Source organism: Semicossyphus pulcher, unplaced genomic scaffold (assembly GCF_022749685.1).
Source record: "Semicossyphus pulcher isolate SPU_LCO1_2020_fin unplaced genomic scaffold, fSemPul1.0.p SCAF_5, whole genome shotgun sequence".
In the NCBI taxonomy this organism is placed as follows: domain Eukaryota; kingdom Metazoa; phylum Chordata; class Actinopteri; order Labriformes; family Labridae; genus Semicossyphus; species Semicossyphus pulcher.
Genome location: NW_027211726.1, coordinates 21958444 through 21979148, shown reverse-complemented (window position 1 = coordinate 21979148; position 20705 = coordinate 21958444). Strand labels below are relative to the sequence as shown.

The 20705-nt window shown below is 41.9% G+C and overlaps 2 protein-coding genes across 2 annotated transcripts; one reads left to right on the top strand and one right to left on the bottom strand.

Moving 5' to 3' along the window:
- The first annotated feature begins 1193 nt into the window (after window positions 1-1193).
- LOC138609430 (coagulation factor XI-like) lies at window positions 1194-5493 on the top strand. Its single transcript, XM_069682076.1, has 9 exons — window positions 1194-1254; window positions 1394-1550; window positions 1860-1969; window positions 2087-2249; window positions 2927-3045; window positions 3127-3259; window positions 3511-3617; window positions 5012-5171; window positions 5376-5493. Exons 1-9 carry the CDS (start codon window positions 1194-1196, stop codon window positions 5491-5493), a joined length of 1128 nt encoding a protein of 375 aa, XP_069538177.1.
- A 10713-nt stretch (window positions 5494-16206) lies between these two features.
- heyl (hes related family bHLH transcription factor with YRPW motif like) lies at window positions 16207-20414 on the bottom strand. Its single transcript, XM_069681846.1, has 5 exons — window positions 20052-20414; window positions 18106-18172; window positions 17933-18016; window positions 17733-17814; window positions 16207-17282 (listed from the first exon to the last, which is right to left on the bottom strand). Exons 1-5 carry the CDS (start codon window positions 20129-20131, stop codon window positions 16594-16596), a joined length of 1002 nt encoding a protein of 333 aa, XP_069537947.1. The 5' UTR covers window positions 20132-20414; the 3' UTR covers window positions 16207-16593.
- Between the last annotated feature and the right edge of the window lie 291 nt (window positions 20415-20705).

Genomic DNA, 20705 nt, shown 5'->3' with positions numbered 1-20705 from the left:
TACAGTTTTTAACAGCAGAGGTCGTTAAACTAAACAGCCGATGCTTTTACTGTCCTCATTCTGCTCTTTGAACCTTTAACTCCCTAGGCTTGAACACAATCTACAAACAGGACATGAGCTCTGGGTTTTCTAATGTTTTCATGCCAAGTCAATAATGAGACATTTTTAAATCATCAGGTTACATGAGAGTCCCTGTGGACTATTTGTTATGAGAACCTTACAGAGCCATTTAATCCTCCACCCTGGGATTAAAACCTAATGACATAATGATCACTGACATAATGTATATAGGAACTTCTGTGGCACTATGAGGTGGAACATCGGTCAGCACAGCAAAAAGAAAAACAGTCTGAAGGTCTTGGTGCTAAAACGTCCAAATGTTGATTTGTAAATCTGGACTCTGATACAGCCAACAGACCAGAGAGGCCAACGTTTTAGATTAATGTTTTTATCAACACTGGCAAAGTCCGATTTGATTTGATGCTGGATGAACATGTGAATGATCAGCCTGGCTTTCTAATTTAGCTCATTTGAAGCACAGCTATGGCTTAAGTTTAAATGTTGTAAAGGTTAGAAGACATAATAATCAAGGCATATGATATATTCTAATGCCGACCTTTAATATTGGAACTAAATATTCACGTTCATTTAACAAACTGCAGCTTAAGCTGAGAACAGAGCAGAAGAATAAAAAAAAAATCTGGAGTAAATGGGTCAAGGAGATAGATGGGGCCGCTGCTTTAGCTCAGGTGGTAGAGCAGGTGCCCCATAGGCAGAGGCTACAGTCCTCGACGCGCTGATCGCAGGCTCGACTCCCGGCCTGCTGAGGTAGACGGAGTGGAACAGCAAAACCTTAATTTACTTTGGTTGTACACAGAAGAAAATTATAAATGTGGCAGGAAAATAAGTGAAGAAATTGATAACCTGTATGTAAAAACCTGCAATAAAGTAACAAAATTTTTTTTTTTTTAACAAATTGCAGCGCTATATCACCTCGCTTTGTTGTCGCTGGTTGCATAAAGGTTGTTGCACTGAGGTAAGTAGGGGCCAATCAACTTATGTGTCAACAAAAGGCTGTGCAAACAGATCAGACATACAAATTCAGGGGATGAGAAAGAGTCCTTTGGCCAGTCTGCTGCGACAGAACCAGCTCATCACCTTCAGTCCTGACTCTAAAATTAAAAACTGAGACCATGGGAACATATTTGATTCTGGTGGGTCTGCTCTCAATGTGCAGCCTCTGCTTCAGTCAAGGTAATATGTCTTTATATGTGTTACAATATATAATGTAGTTACTGGACTTACTGCATTTGTCTTATGTACTACTTTATATCTAGTAGGATGTATTTAATGTGCGTTGTAAATGTGTCTGCTTTTTTGTATTATTCTTCAGAATGTAACCCAGAGTTACTGCAGAATGAGGATTTCCCAGGAACAGACATACTGTTTCTTTACTCTCCTGACGCCGAGCACTGTCAGCAACGTTGCACTCAGCACCCCTCCTGCCAATTCTTTACTTTTGTGCGGCCAGACTGGACCAGAGATCAGAGGTACAAACCAAGCAAACTAGTACTAAGTGGGCTACATATATGTTTATATGAAAAGGGACATATTTTTTGGACTTGCAAAAACTCAAATTATCTTTTGAACAAGACTAAGTCAAAACCGAGTATGTGGCTGACTGCATCAGGTCAGTGTGCGCTTTTGTGGACAATGTGTTACAAGGACTGACCTTATGAGGCCTTAACGTGTTTGAAAGCAGGTGCACGCTGCTGACGTAGGTTAGGACAGCGGAGGAGCAGCGGAGGAGCAGCCCCTTTTTTAAAACAAAAACCCCCCCAATCTGTTCCTCTCTGCAGGCACTTCTACTGCTACCTAAAGTCCACTTCCTCTGGACAGCCCAATAAGCGGACTCCTCTGCTGGGCGTCACCTCAGGCTTTTCTCTCAAATCCTGCAACCCAGAGCCCCGTAGGTGCTAAGCAACTTAAAACCATAATCAAAAGCATTGTGATTTGTGATACACAATCACACTTTTCTTTTAACGCCCTGTCTGTCTGTCTGTCTGTCTGTCTGTCTGTCTGTCAGAGCCCTGTCTGTCTAAGGTGTATCACAACATAGACTTCCCTGGTGCAGACTACAGATTCTTTTTCACAGCCGACTATGAAGCGTGTCAGAGAGCGTGCACACAGGATCCTGGCTGTCAGTTCTTCACTTTTGTCAATGATGTCTTCACACCAGAAAATATCAGGTAAACTATTTATTCCATTACAGTGGAAATTAAACTTTTATTTTCTGGAGACAGGATGCCAGGTGCAAATGTTAAACACAAAGAGCTTATGTAAGAATGTTGTACACTTGAGTGTGTAGCTTAACAACTTTGTTTGTTAATATGCTTGTGAGACCACAACCAGAAATGTGGTTAAATGATTTACTATGATATATTTTTTAAAGTTTCTCTCAAAAAATACCTTTTAATATCTACATCATGTTTTTACATGTTTTAAACCACTTGAGGTTTGACTGGTGCTCCTCTAGTTATGTCATATTGCTGTGCCCTCCACTCAATGCTTATGACCATCAACCAACACCTTATATTTATACATCATATCGTATTGTATGCGCATAAGGGTAGCAGAAATTGACATCTTTTGCCGTTTTTCTGTAAATTTAGATGATTTTAATTTAGATGGAAACTTGTCGTATGTGAGATACTCTAACACCTTATGGAGTTGTAGGCAACAAGAAAAGTTATCCTGAAATCCTAAACTGAAGACTATAACCAAGACTATAAGACCATCACCAAATAAAAAAATAAAATAAAAATAAAAAATGCATATTACCATCACAGTTTCTGGTAGTATCTGTGGGTGTCTGGTTTTATTAATCAACATTTCTTTAAATATGTTATTTCTTGTTCTGTTTCAGGTACAAGTGCCACCTTAAATTCAGCTGGACAATACCTACGACTTCTATAGTCGAAGCGAAAGTTGGTGTCGTGTCTGGATTCTCCCACAAAGTACAAATGGGTCAAAACTTTGTCACAGGTACACACACACTCAGCATAACTTTGCATCAATACATAAGAACAAATACCGCAAGGTGATTATTTCTTATGTTTGTTGCAGTGTGTCAGGGCAAGCTTTTTCCAAGCACTTCCATTCCAGGAGACCACCTGCTGGCGCTGCCGGCTGCCTCTGCTGAACACTGTCAGGCGTTATGCTCGGCTCATCCATCCTGCACCTACTTCGCTTTTGTCAGGTGTGTTTGTCAAAACGCTTTCAGTATTTATGTAACTTTATTTGTTAAAAGAAATGCAAAGTTTGTCCTATATAAAAAAAAAAGTTGTATTAATGTTTTTGATGTTCAGGCACTTTACCTGATAGCATATAAACTGTCGAGATTTTGATCAAACATTTTCCTTTTCAGTCCAATCTGCTCGAGCTATTTAATGTTATTTCAAAATGAAGACATACTTTTATTCATTCTTATTTAAATGTACTCAATTACAGTGAAAGCTTCACTTGTAACCTGAAGAATAACCCAAATCAAATGGTGACCAGGGCCACAGCTGGAGTCACATCTGGGCTACCAGAACGCTTCTGTCAGCTGGATAACAGTATGTACCACTTATCAACATTTAAACTCAGTGAAGACACACTCCCAGTAGACCATCACAGACCACAGAGCAACTGAACTATTGTCCGTATATGGATCACCCAACTCATTAACTTGGATTAATTCAATAACTTGAAGACCCCCTCCAGTGAAAATCAAGCTTTAACCTTGTAAACATCTCCATGTGGTGTTTTTCATGTGCTACAAGACATATCAGGGACAACATAAGCAGTCATCTCCATGGCTGGGCCTGTCTGCTTTTAAACTGCAGTGTACCAAGGACAGGCTGAACAACACGTTTTCAGACTGGCAGATTTGAGACGACACAAACCTAAGGAGCCAATCCCGTTAATGGACGGGGTGACGCCATGCATATCATTATGTGCCATCTATGGCGGCCATCTCGGCGATGCGCGAGTCAGCTGTAACCGCCATCGTAAATTTGCAAACTCTGACGACTGACTTCTAATGTTAACGTTACTTCTACTAATTACTAAATTTCAATTTTTACAAGGTAATCAAACATATTGATCAGAAAAAACACATCAGACACAATTTATTACTTTAAATGGGCTTCATGGTGTATTTTTCTCTTTTCCTTTAAACGATGTAAGCAGTCACAACATTCGCTGGATGGATTGGCACAATAATTCATACAGAGATTCATGGTTATAAAATGATTTATTCTCATGACTGGGGTAATCGCATGATTTTGTGTTGAGTGTAATGTCTCAACAACAATATAATGAATTGCTATTCCTTCTCAGCTTTTAAAATTAGATTAGAATTGATGTCTGTCGTCTAGACCCAGTCAGTCAAAGTGGGCCTTTCTGTATGGAGTCTGCATGTTCTCCCCGTGCATGTGTGGGTTCCCTCCGGGTACTCCGGCTTCCTCCCACAATCCAAACACATGCTCGTTAGGTTCATTGGTGACTCTAAATTACCCATAGGTGTGAGAGTGAGCGTGAAAGGTTGTCTGTGATTGACTGGCAATTAGTCCAGGGTGTACCCCGCATCTCACCCAATGACAGCTGGGATAGGCTTCACCATCCCGCGACCCTGAACAGGATAAGTGGTATAGATAATGGATGGATGTATGACTGTGCCAGACGTCTAAAAACATAATGTACCAAAGCAGCTGTTGTCATGTTTCATCTTTTTATTCATGATAAGAAGCCAACATTTAAATTCAGAAGATAAACCAAACCTAGGCCATTTCCTCTAACACTGCATGTATACATGAACACTTTTATTTTAGATTTGGTTATTATGTGATATAATATAACAGTGACTGGAATCACACAGCATACTTGGGCGGTTATTTTTCTAACCTCTGAGTTCATTTTTTATGTATTACATGTTAGTTAGTTAAACACTCCTTCTCTCTGCTGACAGGCTGGACTGAGCAAGCTCTGGTAGGAGTTGATTTCCGAAGTTCTGACATTCGCTATCAGCTGATGGATGATGCAGAGTCGTGTCAGATGAACTGTACAGAGGATCCTAACTGCCAGTTCTACACCTACGTCAATGAAAGCTTTTTTAACCCTGACTACTGGTACGGTATTACTTTTAAAATGCATTTCCAGATTTTTTTTCTCACTTGCCTCTCAGTGCCTCTGTATAATACATAGAAGTCATGAAACACTTTACATGATCATCAGACACTACTGTGCCTCACTTTAGAGTTTGATGACAGCTGTATTGATGGTGCTGATTTAAGATGCTTTTTTTTGTGTATGTGTGTGTGTGTATGTTCCAGGCGCCGCTGCTATTTCAAGCGTGTCATCACTATGCCTTCTCCTCCTAAAGTTACCAAACTGAGCAACGTCGTGTCCGGCTTCACTCAGAGGAACTGTGCTGTACACACACAGACATAGAGGTGTTTGAATAAAATGAAAAACTTAAAGCAATAAAACAGACTCGTGTTTGTTGTCACAAGCTTAAGTGGTTTAAAAGTCAGGATTCACAAAGACCCATTTTAGGCCACTGTTAACAGGAACATGTTAATGGAAAGATTCAGTATGAATATATAATCAAAATAAATGTTATACCACAGATATCAAGTGTCATTATACAGTAGTTACTGCAGTTCTTCCTTGCTTCCTGCACTTATGTTATTTAGACAGCAGAGGTCAGTAAACAAACACTGGCGTCCTTCTTCATCCTGTGTGTGTGAAAGAGTTGCAGGTCCTTGACTTGCTAGAGATGAGATGCTGTTCCAGTGGGAAAACCCATCCAGTGCTCCTAAATTATTTAAGCCTGTTTTACACTGAAAACATTTTCACACTTGTTCAACTGTATTTACCTTTATTGACCATTCACACAGCTGCTGTTTCACTGCGATGTCATCCGAAGGGTTGGAAGCTCAAATATTGTATTGCAAATGATTTCAAGGTTTTAAGATGTAAACATTAAGCGTAGGCTGCAGACCATAGAAAAGATGGACAACATTACTGAGGAAGACCCAATGAGGGTTGAAACCGGAAAATACTGGCTCATGGTTGAACCTAATTGTTGATGATTCCTAAAAAATAAACATTTCTCCACAACAGCAAAACCTTAAGTCACTCCCTTAAGTTCACGTGGACTCTGAAAGCACCGATAGCCCTGAGAGACGTGTGGTGACAGCAGAGAGTTCACAGCAGCAGGTTATGAGAGTTTGCATACAGCTACAGCATGATCTTGCACACTTAGCTAAAACTTATGTTTAATACAACAGCCTAAGCATGCTAAGCTAGATTTTTACACCCTTTCTTTTTTATTGTCTTTGTAAGTTGTTTTTATGTTTTTTAATGCCAGACTGTACCAGGCTTGATGCCAACTAGTTGGTAAATGAGTAAACAGTCAGTTGTCTCAATAGTTCAGGAGTACAAATGGGGGGACTGAAAAAACAAACCTGCAGCTGCAGAAGCTTTTCTCCGACTGATGCTGTGCTCGAGGAGTCCTCACTGGCTTTAAAACTGAGAAGATGAAAATCCAATTCATTTTAGTGGGTCTGCTCTACCTCTGTGGTCTCTCCATGAGTCATGGTAATACACATCACTTTTGTGTACAGCCCAAAAAAATGTCATTGCAACATACCAAGCTTCTTAGACATAAATTACAGAGCCCCATGCAATATGCTGTGTTTGTTTGTGGCTGATGTTTGTCTATTTTACTTATGTGGTAAAATGTATTTCTTTTCCATTTCTTTAGGATGTAATCCAGAGCTTAAGGAAAATGTAAATTTCTACGGAACATTAATACAATCTCTCCACTCTCCTGATCCAAAACATTGTCAGCTGCTGTGCACCCAGCACCCCTCCTGCGACTTCTTTCACATCATAAGGTCCGAAAATAAATATAACTATAAATATTACTTTTTATTTTAATTAAAAGCGACAATATTTGAACTACTTAAAGCTCCTGTGAGGAACTTTGGTTTGTGTTGACTCTGGCGCCCCCTGTGGACAAAACCGTATATCTTATCTCTTTGCTGATTTTGTCCTGTACATTAGTGGTGGATTTTAACAAAAAATCTCTTCCTGCTTTCTTTTACAGTTATATGTATCACTCACTTTAAATTTTTTCCCTGGAAAATGTAAACAAAGGCAGCGTGCAGTTAATCGCTCCGTCCGACACCTACCCCCCGCCAGCAGTTTCAGGCATTAAAAATAACTATTTAGAAATAATCAATCTTGTTGCTGATGGTCTGGTTTGTTTTTGTAGGACATATAGAGTAATCTGAATTCATTTCAGTCTGTTTCATAACCAGCTTTAATCTGTGAAAACATCTGCATTATGCAATATGTGTTTCTCAATGCAGTCTTTCAAAATTGTTTAAAAAAAAAGACCCTAATGAAATCATCAGAGTCTGATAATTCAATATTTTCAATGAAATATTTTATTCTGAAGCTTTTCTTTCTGAGCTGAAACGGCATTTCAAGAGTATCTAGCTTCCGTATAGTGATGTATTTCCGAGTGAAACAGGACGTGCAGGCGGGACATATAATTAGAGAGATTTGATTTGATCGTCGAGAAGTGGGTGTAGACAGACGTTCTCCACAGCGCAGTAGCTAGCTAACTGACCGAGCGTTCTTTGTGCTCCGCGGCTAAATGTTGCAGATTGATTGCTTGAAATTGGTTGGTCCTAGCTTACATAAGCACACGTGATATTTTGTTTTACAGGAAGAAAAAATGGTCTGATTTTGATATAATAATACGAAGAAACTGATTTTCTGTGGTTTTTTTGGCCTATATTGTCAAATAGATGCACACTATTTGCGGGGATGTGATCTAAAAGGATTTCATGTCACCTCGACTTTAAGGTACTATTTTCCTGTCAAAAACTGTTGCCTTCCTGCCTGGTTTATTTTTTGATTGCTGACTCAAAACCGCATCTCTCTTTGTTAGGCGCTTCTCCTGCTACCTCAAGTCTGGGGACAGAGCTCAAAAAAAACTAATGGGTGTGACCTCTGGGTTTTCTCTTAAAGCTTGAAACCCAGACCCTGGTAGGCATATAACCATTTCAGACTAGTAGCTATATAGTAATTCATAATGACAATCACCTTGAAGGTACGGTATTTGTTTGGTATTTTTAAACCTGGGCCCTATTTGTACAAATTTGTGTGTCAAAATGACTCATAGGAACAAAAGCAGTCCACTAGATGGCCTCTGCAACATAATCTAGGGGCAAATGCACCCAATCAAAGTACGTCCACTAAAAGTGCTTGTTTTTGCCACTGACAGGCTCAGATTGTTACTCGAGGTGTTCGACAACATTGCGGAAGTTATGCCTAAAAAAGTTTTTTTTTTTAAAGTGCATGATCCTTTTTATGTAACCAGAAACAGAAGTCTCGCTTAAGGAGAAGTTTCACTCTGAAATCCTGCGGGTGGTAGTAGAGGTAGAGGAAGCGGCCAAGACCACAGGGACCTAACATGCAACTATCTATCGAGTAAGTTGACCTAACATATTAACATGCATCTAATTTCTTTACATAGAAATGTCTCCGTTTCTGGTTGCACAAAAAGGATTGTACTCTTTAAAAAAAGATCTTTGTCGGGATAATTTCCGTAATGTTGTCTGACACCGGGAGTAACATTCTGAGCCTGTCAGCGGCAAAAACAAGCACTTTTAGTGGACGTACTTGATCGCGTGCATTTGCACCTGGATTATGTTACAGCCATTGCAGCTGTATCGCGGCTATGGCAGAGGCTATCTACTGGACCGTTTTTGTTCCTATGAGTCATTTTGACACACACATTTGTACAAATAGGGCCCAGGTTTAATAATACAGAACTTCTCCTTTGACTCTGTTTGTCTCATGTGTACATCGATGTGGACTTTACTGGGGCAGACTACCAGACCTTGTTTACATCAGATTATGAGGGCTGTCAGAGAGCCTGCACAAATGACCCTTTCTGTCAATTCTTCACATTTTTCAATGGAAGCTTTGAAACACCAGAGCACAGGTAAAAGGGGATGATGTCACTTTGTTTTCAAAGTACTTTGAATTTCATGTCAGTGCTGTGCTGTAATTAGAAGGCAATGGAAACCAGCTTAAACCGGCCTCTAAGAAATGGCAGAAACGTAAACTATAATTCCTCACAGTGTATAGCAGGCATGAAGTGTATTTCACTTAAAATGAATAGGTTAACTACGTGCTGAGAAACGATCACATCGCAGGCCCTGTTTACATCTGGTATTAACATGTGTACTGGGTTACAACTGGCTTCATCACGTGTTCAATGTTCACTTCATGTACATGGAGCTATGGGGCTATGTAATTTGCCTTGCCTGGGACAAACATGCACATCCTTTTGGCTGAATGAATTGCAAATATTTGGCAATGAACTTTTGGCTGTACAGGTATTTGAGCAAGATGAGCTTGGGTGCTGTTATACCACTTCTGCCAAACTATTAATTGCAGCTGAGTATTTATGCCTTATAAATTGTGGGCATACACTTCTTTAATTTTTTAAATCTTTGTCGTAGCCTACAGTTTTTGCGTCTCTTATCCTCAGTTGCTTTCTCTTTTCTCTGTTTTCATCTCTTTTCCTTTTTTCCCTCTGTAAACAGACTGAAAATCTACTGTCTGCAGACTGATATGATTACAGTTAGTCATACACAGCCTTGTAGTTAATAATTATACACTATGATGAACTGCTCACGGGTCACATATCTTGACCATGTCATTCCATGCATGTGGAGATGTAGTTTATGCTTTATAGTGGGCTTTGCACAAATACTGGAAAAATTGCGTCCTCTCTAAAATTGAGTCCTTTAACTGCGCTGCACTGTTATAAACTATGGAAAACTACTTGTGGATCACATCCCTTTCCTGTGCCGTGTGACCCAGACCCCCTCTGAATGTGGTCTGAGGGTGCTTTGACACCTGACAGCTTTGCTCCGGACTTTCAGACTTAACTTGGAAAGTCCGGTTCATTTGGACACGTGAGAACATGCATTCGAACTCTGGTGTGGATCAAACAATGACTGTATATATAGATGGACAACGCGTCTCCATCTGCTCCCATTGTATGTAATTGATGCCAAAATAGCCCCTGTGATAGGCGCTGCCATCTTGCGATGGCGACTTCATATGGAGCCAGAGACTGCGCAGTAGAGATCGGCGAGTGAAGCGGCCGTAGCCACTTCTGCTAACCCAAACACACACTTAACTTACCGAAAAAACAGCAAGGATCCCGCACGCCGGCGTGTTTAACAGCAGAACAGCTTCTCTGTGTTGGTCTGAGGTTAACGTTCACAGGTATGGAAACTTCAATGACTGTAGTGATTGTTTTAGTTACGTTTCCACTCGCGGATCGTCCTCCGCTCTGCTCACCCGGAACTGATTGGCTGCAGGAGCCGAATTTGTCAACAGAACTGTCAATCATCATTTTGACAGCATCAAATAACTAATTGAAAATAAACTTATCCGAAAAATGAACACTTGGACGTAAATCAGCATGATAATAACTAGCTATAATGACAGAAACCATGTTTGAGAAAAATGTATCGGGCGTGTATTTTGATTTTATAGTTTGACCCATGTCCCACCTGTTAACATGGTGGAGGCGGGCTTTATGACCTATACTACAGCCAGTCAGCAGAGGGCGCCCGAAATGTTTCGGCTTCACTTTTAGAGAGCTGTCATGTCGTCCATCTTTTTAGACAGTCTATGGGATCAAACCATCAGACCATTGACTGCTAGGAAAGTCGGGACTTGGTCCGTTTACAAATTAACCACGGTCTGGTTTGAACAGGTGAGAACATAATCGGACCTAAAATAGGACCTAATACAGGAAGCAAACCAAAAAACTTTGCATTGTGGGTAGTTAACAGATGTTGACACTTGCAGAGACAGCCACGCAGCCAGGCAGCAAGATGAGTAGAGGACAGACGTGGGGGAGCGACGAGGAAATAGATTTATGGGCTGACCAAAAATTTCACAAATGTTTGTGGAAAAGCACAAGAATACGGAGGTATTCAAACTGCTCAGTGAACTGTGGAACAATGATGGTTAAAAGTAAAAAAAACCAAAAAAAACTCGGACATTAATCATTAAAGTCTGCGATCATGTTGAGTGTGATTGAGGAGTGTGCTCTCTCTCTGTTTACTTCAGGGGGTTTGCCCATGTGAAAATTCCGACCAATCAGAGAGCAGTTTCCTCACACATCAAAACTTTTGGTCTGCTGCTAAAAGCTACAGTGTGAACACAAACCAAACTCGAGGCAAAATGCAACATTGTAGCAATTTAGTCTTTAGCAATTTAACAAACAGACTTTAAGTGGGAATTGAAAGAGTGATCAGCTCACAGTGCACGCTCAATGCACATTGGTTGTGTTAATAACTGTACATAGGGCTGTCCACTTGTGATCTCATCATTCAGTACGCATGTTGATACCAGGTGTAAACAGGGCCTTAGATTAGTCAACTGTCTAGTGTTCACTCTCACTCTAGTTTAGTCTGATTAAAAATAAAAAATGATGGCATACCAGTCACTACCAATATAACATTATTAGATCTATTTTTAGATACAAGTGCCACCTTAAATTCACCTGGACTGTGCCAAGGAGTCCTGTGATAAATACAGGGAATCATTTAGTGTCTGGATTCTCCCACTAAATATTCACTTCACAATCTGACACAGGTAAACACACACTCATAGTAAACAACATAGCATTGGTTTTAGAAGCATCCTGCAGGCTGTGGTGCATTGCATGTTTTTTCACAGTTTTCTCTGTGTATTGACAGCATGTGAGACAAAGTTATTTTTGTGCCTGCTGCCTCTCCTGAACATTGTCACGCCCTGTGCACTGCTCATCCACTATGTACCTACTTTTCTTATAACAGGTATGCAACATGATTAGATATTTTTAATAACATAAGTCAGTAGCAGTAGTGTTAACTTTAAATGCACAAAAAGTGGAAGTACATTATAGGCTATAACTTAATGCCTACCTACAACTCTTTCTGAGCTGTTTCTGAGCTCCACTCTTTAAGCTAAGCTAACAAATGTCAATCCTTTCATCTCATTTCTGGCAAGACTGTGAATGAGCTTATATTCCAACGTCAAACATAACATAAAGTTTTGTTTTCATGATGTGTCAAGCGGTAACTTTACGTGTTACCTGAAGAACAATCCAAATTAAATGGTGCTGAAAGCCAAAGATGGAGTCACATCGGGGATACCCGCACGCTCCTGTCAGCAAGACAACAGTATGTACCACTTATCGAATATAACACACATTATGACAGAGAAACACACATGTTTATGGGTTTATATAAAAGCTAACTTCGCTGTTTTCCTTTGTTCCACATTAAACCTTATTCTTCAACATATACAGTCTGTTCAATAGTTGCAGCAATTTCTGAGTCAAGACAGTTTTAGCAGTTTTTCCATTTTCCTATCTGTAATTGTCACAGTTCAGAGGCAAACGAAAACCAAGCACAAGGTAGAATCAATAAAGTCTTTACTTACAACAACAAAAATACAAGGATACAAAGTCCAGGCAGACAAATAAAATCAAAGGGGTCAGGCAGAGGCAAAATCCATAATACGAGCAGGGTCCAAAAACTAACAAAGCACAAAGACAACCTGGCAGAGAGCTGGTGACAGTGGACTCGTTAAATGTACTGGGAGATAATCAAGCAATGGGGAACAAGTAAGTGAGGGGGGTGGGCAGGTGATGTGACTTTACAGGCAGAGAGGCAGACAGGTGGGGCTGGCCGGGTCTGAAATGACAGCATCTGTCTCTTAGCTGCTGAATGCTTCCCCTTGTTCACACATATAAGAAGAAATTTGATCTATATCAATGTTTCTATCCTGTCAGTTTACTTTGACTGTTGTAGAAGTCTCACCCTGTTTCTCTCCTCCTTCATACTGGGCTAAGAACAATTTCATCGGAGTAGATTTCTATGGTTCTGACCTCAGTGATCTGTTAACGGATGATGCAGAGGCATGTCAGAGGACCTGTACTGAGAATCCTTCCTGCCAGTTCTACACCTACGTCACTCCTGCTCATTATTGGGAACCTCTCTGGTATGTGTGTGCCTTAAGCATGCAAACACACACATAAACTCAGATATTGTAAACAGAGATGAGGCTGCATTAGGTGATATTGATACAATTATAGACTGTATAAATAATGGACACAGCCACTATGACATCACCCATTGGTTTTTCGACTGCATAAATGAAACCTCGATTTCGAGATATGGCCGCCGCCGTTTGGAGCCAGAAGTGACTGTATTTGGATGAGCCGTGGCTGATTCATTACCAGGTGAATGAGGTAGTTTAACTTTCCCACAGAGGAAATTCTTGTTGTGCTGGTGGCTGACCGCATTTGTTTATTTATCAGACTAAAGAAGTAGCGGACTCGGTGCTCGCTTCTTCCCCATATCTCCGATGAGAGAGTGGCGGGTGAACAACACGTACCAGCTAACCTAAAAGAACCGGTCTTCTCATCACTGCGGTCGGCCGTAATCTCTCCCAGGAAAAGCCAACAACAATCCTGACTCCTACTTACTGGCCAATGAATAAAAAAATGTATGATAAACACTGAACCAGCTAACAAGACAGGTATGGCGAGCGCAGTAAACCGACAACCGACAAAGTCAAGTTCAATGACTGTGTGCCTGTGTTGACGTCTAGCAGACAGACAGCTAGATCCACCTGTCACTGAAGTGACCCGGCTCCTAAGATTTAAGGCTTCATATAAAAATTCACCCCCCGTACAGTTATCTTGAACAGCAAAATTAAATATGAATTACAAAACCGTTTTTTGTACCAGGCTGTAAACATGTTTATTTCTGCTCTAAATGCTGTTATGTTATTTCTTGTTTTCTGGAGCCAGCCTCAAATGGCCACTCGAGGAACTGCAGTTTTTTGCACTTCCGCATTTGCTTCATTTTTCAACACCAGAGGTTGCTGCTTTGATACAATACAAGAAACTAACTTAACTTATTCCTCAACCAGATGTTACATTCAGTTTGTACAACAGCACAGGAGGAAGTTCCCAGATCCTTTACTTAAGTAAAAGTACTGATGCTGCGTAATCAGGGAAATGAAGTAAAAGGACTTCATGCAGGTAAATGTTCCCTTTTACTGTTACTATTATACGACCAGATATTATATCATTAAAAAATATATTAATATAGGAATGCAATTTATGGTTATTAACATGAAGGTTTGTGAAAATACAAATAATAGCGACACCTTAATGATGCTTGTTTTGTCCAACAAATAGTAACAAAGCACCGTGTAGTTGTATGTCTTAAACGCAAAAATCATACTTTTAATTGTATCTCTATCTCAGTTTTTATTTGTCAAGTAACTGCTAACTACAGCTGTCTTATAAATGAAGTGGAGTAAAAAGTACAGAAAGTATTAAATGTACTTAGTCACAGTTCAACACACACACAAACAGAGGCAGCACATTAAGTTGCACACAATATGATCCCAAAAAAAGATGCATGGATGAGTTTATTTACACGTCAGAGAAGACATTTCTAACTTCCTGATTTCACTCTTCATACTTCCGCCTCCTCCCTGTGCACTGAACCCTCCTCTTCCTCATTCAGCTCGAACCACAACGCCTGTCTGTTCTGTACACCCTCGTCCCACAAAAACACACACACACTTCCCTCCTTCTTTCCCTCCTTCTTTCCCCATCGCTCCCTTCCCTCCTTCCTCTCTCCTCCCTCCAGCCTCCCCTCCCCCGTGGGAAACGCAGTGCAGTGTGACTGTGGTTGTCCTTCCTGGAAGCTGTGGTGGTGACTCTGGCTCCTCTGCTCAGAGGCTAGAATAGTGCCAGCCAGCCAGCCAGCCTGTGTGTGTGTGTGTGTCTGTGTTTGTGTGTGTCGTCTGAGCGCCTGTGTGTGTGTGTGTGTGTGTGTGTGTGTGTGTGTGTGTGTGTGTACGCACGCACCCTCCACAAACATTCCACCACCATACCGTCCGTCCGACCGCCGGCCGGCCTTGCACGAGAGCCACGCCGCCACCGCGGTTCAGTCCTGACGCCAGCCCAGAAGAGTCACATTACACGCACACACTCACACAAGACATAAACAAAACACACACACACACACACACACACAGACACACACACACGGGGCAGCGAGCACATGAAGGCTGGCTTAAGCAACACACAAGCACACTCACTCGAATAAACAATATGCACTTTGCGGAACACACACATTTTTGGGCCGCAGACCACAGACATTGCATCCTGAAGTAGATCAAAGCGTTCTGCAGCAGTAAACACACACAAGCTCTTCTCGGCTCTCTCATCCCCGCGGAGCCGTTTTGGTGAAGCACGGCACAATTATGCTGATCTTCTTGAGAAACAACTCGTTGGAACTGTCATTCATCATTGTCAGGGGGGTTTTCCTGGGCGCCCTCTACGTGCTGGCCCACTCTCGGTGATTCACACTCTCTTCTCTTCCTGTCCTTTTAAACCTTCACAATCCCTCTCATCTCCTCTTAACCCTGTCTCCTGCCTCCCTCGCAGCCTGTTATTGAACGTCTACGCCGAATCAGTCACCCAACCACAAGCCCTTCAGATCTTTTCTCTTTGTTTTCCCCTCTCTCAGTCTCTCCATCCCTCCCTCGCGCCCTCTTCTTAACTGGCTGTCCATTGTTGAGGAGACAGTGGCGCAGACAAACAGGGAGAGAAGATATCCGCTGGTGTACCACAAGATTGGAGAGAAAGAATGGCAAAGAGACAGCAGAGGAGAGGAAGATACATAGACTGATATGAGGGTAAAGTTAATTACAGGGGACTGCCAATTAGAGGGCAAAGTGATGGGTCTGTTTGCCTCGCCGCGGCATCCCAAAAACATCACCAGCTCCCACCATGTTTATCCTCTGCAGCCACAAGACCACAGCTCCCATCAGCCATCACTGGAGACAGCTTACATACTGAAGGGGGTTACGGCTGGGGAACATGTGAGCTGTGTTTGCAGACATGGCGAACATGAATAATACGTGTAGCTTTCAAACAATCGTTTGTCACTTGTGTTGAAAGAAGCACATTTTTCTTCTTGCTTACACGGTAAAAAACACACAGAGAAAACATGAACAAAGGTAAAGGCACTTTGTCTTTATAGAGATTTTTCCCAAACATTCTTCAGAACTGGAAAATGTAATAAAATGTAATAAATGTTTCGAAAAAAAAACACAAACATCACAGTTAAAGATCAGTAAAAAGGCAGCGTCACTCTAAAGAGAGTTATATATATGGCTCTGCTGACACTGTGTGTTTGAACATGAACGTATTCAAATCTCTTTCACATTCCTTCATTACTCCGACATACATGATTGTTTGTGATTATCTGAAACTTCACCCACAGTCTGATATGGCTTTTAGAGTCCCTCAAAAGCAGAGACAATCATCTTGTTTCTCCAAAGGTATCATATTCGCTACATGGTGCACGTGGAGCCATGTCCACTGTACAGAGTTCATTCGTTACAAACAGAAACCCGAGTCGACCCTCAGAAAGCTCCGATCTCAGTCCCCCATCCCTGGGCCGACTTGGATGATGCGCTTAAGCCCCTGCGCTGGGCTGTGGGAGACCCCAGAGGTGCGAACGGTCTGAAGGAGACTTGCAGCGGGGCTGAAGATGATGAAGTAGAAGAGGAGGAGGTAGAAGAGGAGGAGGAGGAGGAGGAAGGGGTGTGGAGAGGAAGAGGCGAGGCCCTGGTGGCACTGTGAGGGGACGGCTGTGTCGGTCTAGAGGGGGCCAGAACTGTCGACGCAGCGAGGGAGGGCACCCTGTGGACTGTGGCAAGGGCTGTGGGTGTGAGGAGCGTCGGTGCACCCTGCTGGCAGCCGGCCAATGGGCCGAGACGAAGGGAGGCGTGTGACGGGTAGCTCCCCAGCAGAGCTAGATCCCTACGCCCTGCGGGGAATGCAGCTGAGGGGGAGGCCGGTGAGGCGGGGGAGATCTGAGGGAAGGAGGGCCAGGGCCAAGGAGGGAAGGGCAAGGCGGAGGCCGGGGCCGACTGCAGGAGGAGAGGGTCTAGCTCACTTGCGCAGTGGGAAAGGTGGGAGACCAAGCGGGCTCCTATAGGGTCCGGGGAGTCGCCGTCAAGAGAGCTCAGGTACCGAACCACCTCCCCAACACACTCCCTAAAGCCCAGGGTCCTGTAGTCTACTGCCAGGGCCCTCGCATCAAAGTAACCTGAGAGAGGAACAGAGTTTAGTTTTACATGCTGTCAGTGAGCTCAGACAAGACAACAAGAGGAGAGTAATTATTTATATTTGAAGAAAAGAAAGCCTGGAAGGAGGAGCCTGGACATTTTATAGGAGAAAAAACAAAGCACTACTGTGGAAACAAGTAAAAAGGCTTTATTCAGTGTGCTATTTCCTCGTTTAATTGCTTAAAGCATGGACAACTCAAGTGAAAAAAAACAAGCCTTGAAACAAGTTCCTCAAACGACAGCACAACCATTTTCACACCCTGACAAAGGCTGACCTTTCCAGAACAGTGCTTTATTTTTCTACTTTTATTTGTCTACTTTATGGAAGATATTTGTCAGAATAATTGCAACCGCTTTTTGTGTCCATGTCCAAAAAAAATGAAAGAAAAGAAAATTGATTATTTCTTTAAAGCAGCAAACTAAAATCTCACCTTTTCCCCCCATGGCGTGCAGAAGTTTGAGGTGGTCCACAGTCATCTGCAGGATCTCTGCTTTCTCCAGCTTAGAGGAACCCTGCAGGAAAAACAGAGCAACATTTTAGAGAATTGCATCAGACTTTTAAAACTGAATTATTACTTCTGTTATTGTAATTGAATATTGCTAAAAAGATTCTTGGTCTGTGAGCTGTTACCTGTTTCTCAAAAGCGCTGGGCACCAGCCTCCTGAGCTCTGACAGGCTGTGGTTGATGCGATCTCTGCGCCTCTTCTCTATGATCTGCACAACCAGAGGAGCAGAGGGACGGTCAGGGCCAACAAAAACGACAGGACTAAAGAGATTAAGATCCAAGGCTATAATCCACTCACCCCTCTTCTCTTCTTTCGGGCCAGGATCTGCGAGGCGCTGCCAGGGGACATGGACCCGGTGACTGGGCTGCACCATGGACACAGAGAGAGAAAAGAGGGAGAGAGATGAGACATTGGCACAGAGAGGAACATAGTAACTTTGATTCTCCTGCATATTGTTATTATTACCCTCCTTAATATGAGACAGAGGCAGGATGGCACATCAGCTCGCTTCAATCTAATTTGTTTTTTGGGCACAGAAAGGCAGAGGAGTGCCCGGGAGAGGAGGGAAGATGAGATTGTTTTTGGTTTAATGCGTTTCTGGACATTAGTCTCAGTAAAATGACATGCTGTTCTTCTTTCCATCTGAGCGAAAGCGCTTTTAGAAAGATGATTATATAGCCTCGGGGCGATGCTTTCGCTCGCATGGGGCTCCAACATGCAGCCTGGGATCTGAGCTCCTCCGTGTACAGTCACTCAATATGGATTGTGTTTGTTTGCGAACGCTCTTCTTACAGTCCTGAAAGCGCCTGACAGCTCCCTTCAAACTGCCCCACCAGAGACTTATTGAGTTTCTATTAGATTTCTACATGAAGGCTGCCAGTAGAGCTGTGTGTTTTTGTTTAGGTTCATGTTTGATGAGGCTGACATGAAAAGGCGGCACTGTCTTCTGTTTGCGTGTCTCACAGCAATTTGATTTATCCAATGCGCCTTTTAGTGCCTGTGATGTAACCAGTATGTGAATGTGTTTTTGTACACTCGACATGCACTATTACAAATACACTCTCGTGACTATTCCCTTTAATCAACATTTTCTTTAATCCAGAGAGAAGAAGACACGGTTCATAATCAATTGCACTTAAACATCTTGAGATTATTGTCAAAGGTTAAAGGGTTATTGTCATTAAAATAGAAACGTTGTTCAGTCTGTATTTTGCATTACAGCTTTGTAGTTTGTATTTCACAGCATATTCCTTCATGTAAATGCCTTAAAACAATGAACAAACTGTGATTAATTTATCACGTTTCTCGAATATAACTTTATCAGCATTCCAAAACATCAGTATTTTCTTTTTTTCCTATATTGAATTTCAATTTTACAATACATAAAAATGTTCGAATGTCATGCTGAAGTATAAAAGGAATTATTTCATTATATTCACTCACACACAGCGTGTCAAATCTTCCTGCACAGTTACTACAAAATCCTCAGCATATTTGATGTGGGATTGTCCTCTCTGTCTGTCTGGTGTTCATTTGACCGTTCAGTTTTCACATGGCATTTAAACGTTCCTGAACTTGAAAGAATTAAAACCTTAATTTTAAGTCATAATAATTTGCATTTATAAATTATCCGCTCAAAAATTTCAATGAATCAAGACTTTATAAAACTTGTTTCACGTTTGAAGAGATTTTCTTTTAAATTTTACTCTTATTTTGAAATGACACTTTCACTGTTGTGTCATTGCTGCAGACATGACAGGCTTTACTTTTACTTAGTTTTATGCACGTCATGTGAGCAATAACTATTACCAACCTCTGCATTTACTCACATTGTAAAGAATAATAATCAAACATTTAAAACAAGGGAACGTGGATATGTGAATATGAGAGTTTTGCTGACAGAGGCCTGAAGTCAAACAAAATACTGACACCCCAGGTTTGCTGGAAAATGTGTCAAAACATGCTGCAATGATATCACGTTTAATACTTTGTAATAAAATGTGAAAAAAATGAAAACATTTGAGCTCATGCACTCATTCTGCATTATTTATGAACGCCTAGGATTTTTTCTGCAGTCTGTCAACTTGTAATTTTACATAAGGCAACATTTTGGTTAAAAAACACCTTAGTATGTTCAGAGCAAGCTTGTCTTTAGATAATTTTTGTATACTGTATAATGATCCTTTAAGGTGTGATTTAAGGTCATGCGTATACGACCTCAGGTGTGGTTGGCGGATGCTCACCAAAAGCTGTCTTCTTGCCCCACATCAATAAACTCGTCTGTGTCCGAGTCCGGGGAGCTGTAGTCGTGAGGTCTCTTCATGTCTTCCTCACTGGCTGGACTGACGGACGGATGTATAGGTGACGGCCTGAAGGATTTTGGGTAATGTTGTCAGCCGCTCTCTCTGCCGTGTGGAGGCAACACGCTGAAGACCGTCTTGTGTCTGTAGGAAGCGCTCACCCTGTGTGCCCCTCACTCTGTTTCTCTTGCGCTGTTACTTATAAAAGCCTTGTTGTCCTTAGTTACTTCTTGTCACTTGTTGTTTCTTCATGTGTCTTCTGTCCTTTCCTCTGTGAGTCAGCACTGCCACTTGATCGACCCCCAAGGGTCCATGGCAACTAAGAAAATTCACAAGCTGCTTTAGTCTTTTACTCTATCACTGGCATCCAATCGTAGTCACTCACTCTCTCTCTCTCTGTTATTTCTCTCTTGGCTGCCTCTCTCTGTCACAGCCACCCAATGACAAAATAGGACTTTGGCAGTTGGGGCAGGGTTGCCAGTTTTGGCTCCCCCGCCTCTCCTCCCTGTCCCTCCTCCCTCCCTTTAATCTGGCCTTCCCCGGCTTGTCACCCTCCCTCCCTACCCCCCTCAGCCCCATCTTTCCACCCCCTTTGCT